General features: G+C 38.5%; 1 protein-coding gene across 1 annotated transcript; it reads left to right on the forward strand.

The window, feature by feature from the left end:
* The first annotated feature begins 3,101 nt into the window (after positions 1-3,101).
* LOC132543957 (uncharacterized) lies at positions 3,102-4,010 on the forward strand. Its single transcript, XM_060207515.1, has one exon. The coding sequence runs from the start codon at positions 3,102-3,104 to the stop codon at positions 4,008-4,010; it is 909 nt and encodes a 302-aa protein (XP_060063498.1).
* The last annotated feature ends 8,778 nt before the right edge of the window (positions 4,011-12,788 follow it).

Genomic DNA, 12,788 nt, shown 5'->3' on the forward strand with positions numbered 1-12,788 from the left:
ATAGCCAGGAAAAGGCCACAAGATGTTGTCATTTCATTATATTACCTGTGGCCTGGTCAGTACTGTAATTGAAAGTGGTATCTCATCCAGCCCTGATTTACAGGCACAAGCCCATTGATTCCACAAAGCTGGCAACACACGATTCTATCAAACCATGACCAAAAAGGCTGGATGGAGTTATGATTACAAAGTTAGTAATTAATCCAATCCCCTGTAGTGATGGAGAGAAACTGTAATCAAAATCAATTACATGCCTCTAGCAGAATCTGTGATTACAGAATTATACGTAGCGTCTCATTACCGTGCAGTTTTTTGTCCTATTTCTGATGATTGTTCACACTGTGTCAATTTAACTTCCTCTTCATGTGTTATATACCTGGGTAAAATATCTTATAAAGGTTATTGAAAACTAATCTTTTCTGATACCGTAACAAGTGCATTTCATTATAATGTAATTCAAGATTTTAATAACACACCTGTGCTTCTGTAAAGTAATTCTATCTTCTAGAACTTCCAGTTGACAGGATATACCATTGGCTTAAACAACCTTTTATGATGTAACACATTATAGTGATGATTGTAAGATTTTTAACATTTTCAAAAAATTCAGGTTTTATATTTTTATTCATTTTACATGAAATAATTAATGAGGTCAAATTGAATGTACTTGGTTAATGATTAAGACATTTGTTGCTAAATTTAGAAGAAAAACAACAACAATGTTCGGGACATACCATTAAGAAATGATTTAATTACTACAATGTGTAGGTTATCAACAACTCCAGTCACGAATCACATTGGTATTTATAATTTGTTTTCCTAACTTTTTAAATTTTTCATCTTTCAGTCTTTTTAATAGTTCACACATGGGGTTGTTAATGACACCAGAGGTGTTTACCATCACTGATAACTCATAATAGATGGAAATATAGTGTTACACTGTACTTATTTAATAAATTAAAAAAAAGACTATATAAAATCAATGTGACAATTGGTGAACAGGATGACAAGCCTGGTAGTCACACCTGTGTTTGCCTGATCAATACTGGTCGATGTACAGGTCATGTCACGCCTGCCATCATCAAATACTACCTGATGTGAGGCCCTGTTTACTTCCTAATCAGTGTTACCATTGACAAAAAGAACTGTTCTCTCAATAACAGTCCCCAATGTATGATGGTCCAATGAACCACATGTTTTAGTGATGTAATTGAATCTATACAATCACCTTCTACTGTCTCGATAAAATTCAGAATGCTAACTCTTTAGCCATGGATGATATAAATAAAAATATCAACCCATTATTTTAATATTTAAGACAATTCGTTCTAGTTCTAGTCTCATTTCCAAGCTGTAGAATAAAACTCATTTCTGGGTGATCCCTAAGGAAATGTAGTTGACTTAAATTGTCAGGCAACCAAACAAACACTGTCCATATTTATAGCAAAGAAGATGCATGAAAACACAAACACTGGGTGCCTGGAACAGCCATGAATTATAGATAGCAATTTCATAATCCATACCATGCAAAAATATATCCCTGTCAGAGAGGATGTATAATTAATGTGTTTTGGTGTGGAAGCTCAATATGGAAACATCTAGGGACATCAGTACGTCAATAATAATCACAGACCAGTCACACATAAATGGCATATCAGGCAGGCAGTGGGTTACCATACCCACAAAAAACCTACCCTTGAAATCTTCAACACACAGTCAATAGCAGTATTGGTTCATCACTTTCAACTGAACCTCCACCTCCAATACAAAGCTGACTGCAATACCCTACCACAACCCTCATCCTCCACCTCCAACACAAAGCTGACCGCAATACCCTACCACAACCCTTATCCTCCACCTCCAACACAAAGCTGACCGCAATACCCTACCACAACCCTGAACCTCCACCTCCAACACAAAGCTGACCGCAATACCCTACCACAACCCTGAACCTCCACCTCCAACAAAAAGCTGACCGCAATACCCTACCACAACCCTGAACCTCCACCTCCAACACAAAGCTGACCGCAATACCCTACCACAACCCTTATCCTCCACCTCCAACACAAAACTGACTGCAGCATCCTACCACAACCCTTATCCTCCACCTCCAACACAAAGCTGACCGCAATACCCTACCACAACCCTTATCCTCCACCTCCAACACAAAGCTGACCGCAATACCCTACCACAACCCTTATCCTCCACCTCCAACACAAAGCTGACCGCAATACCCTACCACAACCCTTATCCTCCACCTCCAACACAAAGCTGACCGCAATACCCTACCACAACCCTTATCCTCCACCTCCAACACAAAACTGACTGCAGCATCCTACCACAACCCTTATCCTCCACCTCCAACACAAAGCTGACCGCAATACCCTACCACAACCCTTATCCTCCACCTCCAACACAAAGCTGACCGCAATACACTACCACAACCCTTATCCTCCAACTCCAACACAAAGCTGACCGCAATACCCTACCACAACCCTTATCCTCCACCTCCAACACAAAGCTGTCCGCAATACCCTACCACAACCCTTATCCTCCACCTCCAACACAAAGCTGACCGCAATACCCTACCACAACCCTTAAACTCCAACTCCAACACAAAGCTGACCGCAATTCCCTACCACAACCCTGAACCTCCACCTCCAACACAAAACTGACTGCAGCATCCTACCACAACCCTTATCTTCCAACTCCAACACAAAGCTGAACGCAATACCCTACCACAACTCTTATCCTCCACCTCCAACACAAAGCTGACCGCAATACCCTACCACAACCCTTATCCTCCACCTCCAACACAAAGCTGACCGCAATACCCTACCACAACCCTTAAACTCCACCTCCAACACAAAGCTGACCGCAATACCCTACCACAACCCTTATCCTCCACCTCCAACACAAAGCTGACCGCAATTCCCTACCACAACCCTGAACCTCCACCTCCAACACAAAACTGACTGCAGCATCCTACCACAACCCTGATCCTCATCTTCCAATTCTCAGTGGACTACAGTATCCCACCCCTTTCCTGAACTTCCCCCTCCAATACACAATACACAGTGCTATCCGAACTCTGAGCCCCCATGTCCAATACACAGCTGACTATAGCATTCCTCCCTAACCATGAACCCCCATGGCTGACACAGCTGACTATAGTATTCCTCCCTAACCATGAACCCCCATGGCTGACACAGCTGACTATAGCATTCCTCCCTAACCATGAACCCCCATGGCTGACACAGCTGACTATAGCATTCCTCCCTAACCATGAACCCCCATGGCTGACACAGCTGACTATAGCATTCCTCCCTAACCATGAACCCCCATGGCTGACACAGCTGACTATAGCATTCCTCCCTAACCATGAACCCCCATGGCTGACACAGCTGACTATAGCATTCCTCCCTAACCATGAACCCCCATGGCTGACACAGCTGACTATAGCATTCCTCCCTAACCATGAACCCCCATGGCTGACACAGCTGACTATAGCATTCCTCCCTAACCATGAACCCCCATGGCTGACACAGCTGACTATAGCATTCCTCCCTAACCATGAACCCCCATGGCTGACACAGCTGACTATAGCATTCCTCCCTAACCATGAACCCCCATGGCTGACACAGCTGACTATAGCATTCCTCCCTAACCATGAACCCCCATGGCTGACACAGCTGACTATAGCATTCCTCCCTAACCATGAACCCCCATGGCTGACACAGCTGACTATAGCATTCCTCCCTAACCATGAACCCCCATGGCTGACACAGCTGACTATAGCATTCCTCCCTAACCATGAACCCCCATGGCTGACACAGCTGACTATAGTATTCCTCCCTAACCATGAACCCCCATGGCTGACACAGCTGACTGTAGTATCTCACCCTAACCCTGGACTTTCCCCTCCGATAAACAGTGGACTGTTGTTTCCCAACATTACCCTGAACTTCCCTCTTCATAAATCAGGGGACACTATTCCATCCAAACCCTGAAGCCCTTCCTCTAATACATCTGTGACTGGTGTGTCTCACACTAACTCTAAATTCCAGAACAGAGTTGACAATAGTAATCCACCACAACTCTCAACTTTCATCTCCAATAATACACACGGGAATACAGTATCTCACCCTACCCCTGAACCAACATCCCCAATACACATTGGACTCACCATGAATTTCCACTTCCAATACAAAACTGACTGCAGTATCCCACCCAAACACTGAACCGGCATGCACAGTTGACTGCAGAATCCCAATCCTAACCCCCTGAACTCTTTACTACCTCCAATTCACAACCACATGTGGTTACAGGAAGGCAAAAGTCCTAAAGTTTATCAATGTCCAGCCAAACCTATTCATAAATCATCTTTAAAGCCAGTAATTTCAAGATTTCAAAGAACTACTTCAACAGTAGTATTTCTCAATCAAGTGATAACAATTTGCACAACATGCAATATGGTGATCAATATTTGAGGATGGCTGTATTAATGTGAGTAGATGAGAACATGAAACAGTGCTCAACACCATTACACAGGCCAAGATACCAAGCTGGTATCACCTGCCCTGCCTCATCAACATCACCACCATCAGCCATCACCTTGGTAACCAGGTAAACTTTGTCAAACAACCCTTAGGGTAGACATAAGCCTGTCACATCACTCAAGCTTTTCTCCCCTGACATTTACAATTTTCAAACAATTTCTGGTGTTGATTTCACACAGATACAGACATCATACTGAGCAAATCAATATTTCACATTAAACTGGAACTCTATCATTTAATGTAAATGTAATTTACAAAATACAGTTACACACCAATTGTAGTAAAGCAATGTAAACCAAACAGTATGGGACCACTTTAGACCCGAGAAACATGAAACCATCCTATTCTGCCACAAACTGATACACTCTCATTAATATCGAACTTTACCTCAGGGAACCTAGTTAATCACTTAATGTGTTTCTACAGAAACAATACCAGTAATCATTCTAACAAGTCAACAAATGTATTACTAAACAAACTCCATCAAAAAATATCTGTTTAGCACAACCTCAACAGTTCAAATTCCAATACAATATCAACCACTGTACACATCCTACAGATACAATATCAACCACTGTACATCTCCTACAGATACAATATCAACCACTCTACACATCCTACAGATACGATATCAACCACTGTACATCTCCTACAGATACAATATCAACCACTGTACACATCCTACAGATATATTATCAACCACTGTACACATCTTACAGATACAATATCAACCACTGTACATCTCCTACAGATACAATATCAACCACTGTACACATCCTACAGATATATTATCAACCACTGTACACATCTTACAGATACAATATCAACCACTGTACATCTCCTACAGATACAATATCAACCACTGTACACATCCTACAGATATATTATCAACCACTGTACACATCCTACAGATACAATGTCAACCACTGTACATCTCCTACAGATACAATATCAACCACTGTACATCTCCTACAGATACGATGTCAACCACTGTACATCTCCTACAGATACAATATCAACCTCTGTACACATCCTACAGATACAATATCAACCACTGTACAGATCCTACAGATACAATATCAACCACTGTACATCTCCTACAGATACGATGTCAACCACTGTACATCTCCTACAGATACAATATCAACTACTGTACACATCCTACAGATACAGTATCAACCACTGTACACATCCTACAGATACAATATCAACCACTGTACATCTCCTACAGATACAATATCAACCACTGTACATCTCCTACAGATACAATATCAACCACTGTACATCTCCTACAGATACAATATCAACCACTGTACATCTCCTACAGATATATTATCAACCACTGTACACATCCTACAGATACAATATCAACCACTGTACACATCCTACGGATACAATATCAACCACTGTACACATCCTACGGATACAATATCAACCACTGTACATCTCCTACGGATACAATATCAACCACTGTACACATCTTACAGATACAATATCAACCACTGTACATCTCCTACAGATACAATATCAACCACTGTACATCTCCTACGGATACAATATCAACCACTGTACACATCCTACGGATACAATATCAACCACTGTACACATCCTACGGATACAATATCAACCACTGTACATCTCCTACGGATACAATATCAACCACTGTATATCTCCTACAGATACAATATCAACCACTGTACACATCCTACTGATACAATATCAACCACTGTACACATCCTACTGATACAATATCAACCACTGTACACATCCTACAGATACAATATCAACCACTGTACACATCCTACTGATACAATATCAACCACTGTACACATCCTACAGATACAATATTTACCACTGTACACATCCTACAGATTAAATGTCAACCACTGTACAAACGATGTCTTATAGTGTAAAAGCATGAAAGACAATATCAACATCTGTCAACTTAAACAAACAAGATTTCTAGAACATTGTCAATTAAAGATCCTAGTTACATTCCATCATGCTATCCCTTCAATTATAAAACCATCTGTCTTGGACTGCTTTTAATACTTAATTATGTAGTAAAGATTGTTTTTTGAGATTCCAGTATAGAAAAGATCTATTGTGTATGTACATCTGTGGAACACCTTTTTTCTCAAATATTTTCAACTGACACTTCTCTAAACCAGAAAGCTGAAGTATTACCAGAAAATAATTATGATCAACCTTACATGAAAAGAATGTCATCCAAATATGCCAACACTTAAAAAATAATGTAGATTTCTCAGTAAGTATAACAATCATATAAAGACATTTCTGTGTATCCATCACACTCCCCACTTATATCTTATGTAATCTAAACAGAACCATGTCTTACTTAAAGCACAGTCTATGACCTGCACCTTGACAAAAATATAATTTATGGATATGTATTCAAAACACAATCAATGATCTCTGCCTTTGTTCAACAAAGTGTATTCAGTCTGAAAATACTATGCTAATGTGATGCATGTTTTATTTATAGAAATTCCATTGTTTTAGGTACACATAGTCTGTTGTAAAATATCTGTTCAAGTCATTGTTGTTTTTCACTACCATAGATAAGTTTGTCAGAGTTATCTCCCTGAAGTGGGATAGTGTGCACATCGATAAATAGAAAGTTTGTCTATGTATCATACCATATTTTGACTGAAGGTAAAACTTACTCAGACCCAAAATGTGAATTGATTAATATTACATATGAAGGTAGATAACTCTTACTTGACTGTCACAGAGTCAGAACATATCAGTTGTTGATAGATCATGTGTCTTAGACAATTACACCAGGACTTTGTAACCTACCTAGCACAAAATTACAACATATTTCGTTGATGAAAGTTTCGTTTTAAAATGCCTTGTTGGTTTAATTCCTATGATAATAGAATAAGAATAGAACAATTCAAATTATGAGTAAAAAAAATGGCTTCCTGAATTTGTGATTTTTCAAGAACAAAATAATGTAATATTGCTCTGACTTGACAGATTGGGATCCAACACCCAGAATTTGTGTCTTATCAATCACAATATTTCTTCAAACTTTCATTGCTTTTGACAAAATGAAATAATTATATCAAAACTCAAAATTTCAGTACAATCAGAAATTGCTGAGAAAAAAAAATATGATATCTTACATTGAAATTTCAACTCAATTTGAATGATCCAAAATATTTGTGAATATTATTGTGAAACAATGCTTAAGTACAAACCTCTCAACAATCCAGTATATCTATTCTTGGGTATTCCCTCACTTTTTTGTTGTACTGTTACAAACAAATTCATTGCAGTTTTTACCATAGATAAATGTGATGTGTATTTTATGTGGGGGACAAAGCAAGAATTACTAAATTTTGTTTTATTAATACTGCAGCTGAATAAGAGATTGTACTCGGAAGGGTAAAGAATGACAAACCTAGACCACAAGTAATGTAGAGGTGTCAAGTACAAGAAATGTTATTTAAAAATAATGTTTCTCGGAGTTAAATATAACATTGAGGAATTTTGTTACAGAATATAACTAGATGAAATATGCAGCCTCATAAAGGACAGTATGTCTCTCAATTTTAAATGGTTTGACAAAGGCTACATTCAAAATGAATATTATATATAACATCAAAAATTACAATAATTTAATATTTTACTAGACAGTAAGGAAACAAGAGTATCAGTGAAAATGATGAATGCTCCCTGAAAATGACTTTATTGCACACAAAATTTTAACAATGGGCAATAATTCTGTAATTGAGGGGTTGCAGGCTGAGAATTTGGTGCACTGCACATTGTCTGCACATGATCAATGTATGCACCAAGTTTTGTTATCCTAGCTTTAAATACAAGCAATGTTAATTCAAGGTTGGACATGGTGGCAACTATTTGCTCCCCTAAGAATTACTTGGTATATATTTATAAATGAAAAATATAAGCAATACAGCATTAAGGCAGTCTACTAATTATGTCTGACAAACACTGTGTGTAAACTAGTCAATATCTCCTGGTTCAAATCTGCTGACCATTGGTCCATGACTGCATGCTGACCATTACAGCCCAGTTATGGCTGGTCCATGATGACATGCTGACCACTACAAGCCAGTCATTGCTGGGCCATATCTCCAGACACCTACAGCCCAGTCATTACTAGACCATGTCTGCCAACAACTACAGGTCTGGTATTGCTGGTCCATGACTGCATGCTGACCTCTACAGCCCAGTTACTGTTGGGCCTTGTCTGCTGACCACTACAGACTAGCTATTGCTGAGCCATATCACCTGACCACAACAGCCCAGTATGGATCAAATACTGCTGCACCCTGTGTACTGACCACTACAGGCCAGTTAATGCTTGGTCATGTCTGCTGACCACTACAAACAGGGTGTATACAGTCCAGTACATTAATTTTACTACAATACACACTGACCACTGTGGAGTTGTTTGGTTAGTAGTCAATGCCAACTGTCCAATCTTGACTTAGTGCCACACAATGACTGTTGACCTAGGTATTATATATCTGTAGCTAAACTCATTGATCTTTTTACCTCACACAAAAACACACAAGGGCTCTGATCAATTAAACATTTAGTAGCTGTAGTGTATTGATGGTGTAATTTATCATCTATGGGCATGACTTGGAGACAGGTGAAAGATTGAATGATTGAACTGACCTTTCTCTGCTTCCTTACCTGGCTTCAGAAAATGGTCATTCTGTAAGATATGTGTGAAAGTAATCTTTCCATACTTGCAGGTGGGCCTAAGTTACAGGAAGTGCCAGAGTACCTGATGCCAACACTCCAATGCTGATCAATATCGATATTAATCTTGCTGTTGATTGAAGTTCTACACATTGTCAATCACTTAGCACCTTGGACAGGATCTTACAATGATTAATTGCTTATTTGCTTTGAAGAATATTTCTCTCAATTAACTAAAAGAAGGCAGTATGCATTATTATTTTGTTTTGATATGTAGAAAGACTAGACTGCAATTATATATACAATGGATGCCACATGGCCAACCATCTCTTCCATTATTATAACTGAATGATTTTTCATCTCTTAGTTTAAAAGCCTTCTTCAGTACAACATTTTCAACTCCATGCTTGACATTGTTGAAGTGAAATTATTACCATGACATGGGAATCATCATATGAAATAGGCTGTTACACTATGGTAAGACAAGGATATAGCACACCTGTAAAAGTGTAGATACACCTATCCAGGGTAAGACAAGGATATAGCACACCTGTAAAAGTGTAGATACACCTATCCAGGGTAAGACAAGGATATAGCACACCTGTAAAAGTGTAGATACACCTGTCCAGGGTAAGACAAGGAAATGTCACACCTGTAAAAGTGTAGATACACCTGTCCAGGGTAAGACAAGGAAATATCACACCTGTAAAAGTGTAGATACACCTGTCCAGGGTAAGACAAGGAAATGTCACACCTGTAAAAGTGTAGATACACCTGTCCAGGGTAAGACAAGGATATAGCACACCTGTAAAAGTGTAGATACACCTGTCCAGGGTAAGACAAGGAAATGTCACACCTGTAAAAGTGTAGATACGCCTGTCCAGGGTAAGACAAGGATATAGCACACCTGTAAAAGTGTAGATACACCTGTCCAGGGTAAGACAAGCAAAATGTCACACCTGTAAAAGTGTAGATACACCTGTCCAGGGTAAGACAAGCAAAATGTCACACCTGTAAAAGTGTAGATACACCTGTCCAGGGTAAGACAAGGAAATGTCACACCTGTAAAAGTGTAGATACACCTGTCCAGGGTAAGACAAAGGGAAAGTTCATATGAAATGAAAATAATATCCATTTTTGAGCATCAATTTAATATTTCTTAGCTTTTAAGTCTTAATCAACATCAACTGTTATTTTTTATTTTTGATGTTGTTTCTTTTGGCTAACCTATAAAATGGCTGATGCTCACCAACTCTAATCAAAGTCACATCTCTTGGATAACAAAGGTAACTCTGGTTAACTGGTATGAACCTCATTTTATGTACCAATTCCCCACAATGCTACACTGTTATGTGGTAGCTATAGGCTAGTGACAGGTTCAGTAAGTTAAGTCGTTGTCAGAACATGTTACAGATTGTACAAAAGACATACAAGTAAATAACACCTTAAGAGTTAGATACAGTTGAGACAAACCATGAAATAAACTGCACCATACAGTTGTTTTAGATTTGTTCTGGGTAAGTAATTAATATATTATGTATTCATTTTACTTGTTAGGAAAACAGTAAGTATGCACCCAAAATTGGAAAATATGCATGGATAGTTTATCATATGGTAGTGTTTAAGAGAATCTTTATTTATTATATGTTGACATAAGTTCTGTACACTGAATGTATGACAGGGCCCTTAGTGAAAGTCTTCTTTATAAAATGTAATCTTGTAACTGAGATAAATGTTGACCACCAGACTTTGTTGAATAAGTCAATAATGTTTCCGAAGAACATTTTTTTTTATAAATTTGAAGAGCCCAACATGTTAGCAGCAAACCATTTACCACCTACAATGGACTGTATTCAATAACGAAACACAATATATCGGAACAAATTATGTTCCCATTGCAAATAGACAAAACAGTGACTTTTTCCTAACTTGGGTTTGTTTGGGGTTTTTTTTCAGTAGAAGCTCGGTCCAAAACAACAGACCGAGAGCATGGCCTACAGCACTAAATTCTGGTATACCAGATCCCCATTGTTAAGGGTAGAAAGATTCGTTGTAAATAAACTCCAATGAAATCAATATTGGCCAATAAGCTGTGTAAGTGTGTTTTCTATCTGTTGTTCTTCCTGTACTGTTTGTACAGGTCTGAGCAGTATTGTGCTATCCTTACTTGTATTTGTATGTAATTAAACAAGTAAATTGGTGACAATGTGTCAGTGGTATACAAGTGCCCCAATGTGTACCCGCTCCGTGTCACAACCGGCCATAAACCTGCTATCAATCACCAACTCTACAGGTTTTTGACATGCTTAAGTTGCAATATATTGTTGACATTGTCTTGGGCAAACAAAAGTCTGTTTAAATTCCTACAGCCCTGATCATTCTGGAGCCAACCCACCAAAACCCATGGATCACCATCTTATCTTACAAATACCTGGTCCCATTCCCCGTAGCTTATCTACAACATCTACAAAATGTAGACAGTGACAAAAACATTTTTGCAAGTGTTCATTGATTTGAGTTTAAATGTAAGCAAATGAAGTGATGTTACACAATTTATAACAACTGTAATCATCAAATAGCTTTATCTACAACTATTACAACTCTAACACTGTAACATCACACAGTTACCCCTACACTGAGTGTTCAACCGAAGTCACATAATAGCAGCATGGCCTTGCTGTATCATCAGTGTGTGAAACTTCAACAGATGAAGCTAAAGGGAATTCACTGTCTTGACTCTAGAGAGTTTTTTTTTCCAGTAAAAATATGGCTAAGAATTTTTCCAAACCTTCCAGCACTTTATAATACTGTACACAGAAAACCCTAAACTGGAATATTCACATTACACTCTAAACCTTGTATTTTTTCTGTAAGCCAGTGTAAGGTAACAAGTAATCTGTTGTGTACCTCTGTAATTATAGGTAATTAACTGACACAGGCGTCAACTGTTTCATCTTGATCACAGTACAAGGGGGACCACGACTGAACAAACAATGTATAGTAAGGTAGCAGTTATAATGCCTGGTACACGCTTTGCTTACCCAACTATCTCCCACATCAATCAATACAATCCAAAGATAGCAATCTTTTTGAAGCGATAGCTATTTGAATTTGATAGTTGATATTACCATACACCCATAAGACCAGAGTCTTGTTTACTATATATACCATAAATATTTGATATCTCACTTGCTTTGTGTGTGAAGATGTTAGGCTAGAATATTACTAGTATTGATTGTTACAGTCAGAGAAGACCTTGGCCTTTTATTTACTGTAAACAGTGCATAAATGTTTTATCTAAGTTATAGAAAGATAAACAATGATTCCAATGGTGTTTATAAGGACAAACAGTGACTACCATGGTGTTTATCATGACAAACTGTGACTACCATGGTGTTTATAAGGACAAACTGTGACTACCATGGTGTTTATCAGGACAAACTGTGACTACCATGGTGTTTATCAGGACAAACTGTGACTACCATGGTGTTTATAAGGACAAACTGTGACTACCATGGTGTTTAT

Source organism: Ylistrum balloti, unplaced genomic scaffold (genome assembly GCF_031769215.1).
Source record: "Ylistrum balloti isolate Yb309-2 unplaced genomic scaffold, AGI_CSIRO_Ybal_v1 Utg369772, whole genome shotgun sequence".
In the NCBI taxonomy this organism is placed as follows: Eukaryota; Metazoa; Mollusca; class Bivalvia; order Pectinida; family Pectinidae; genus Ylistrum; species Ylistrum balloti.

Coding starts and splice junctions, on each gene's coding strand:
- LOC132543957 (XM_060207515.1), top strand. CDS start 3,102: ATGTCCAATACACAGCTGACTATAGCATTCCTCCCTAACCATGAACCC.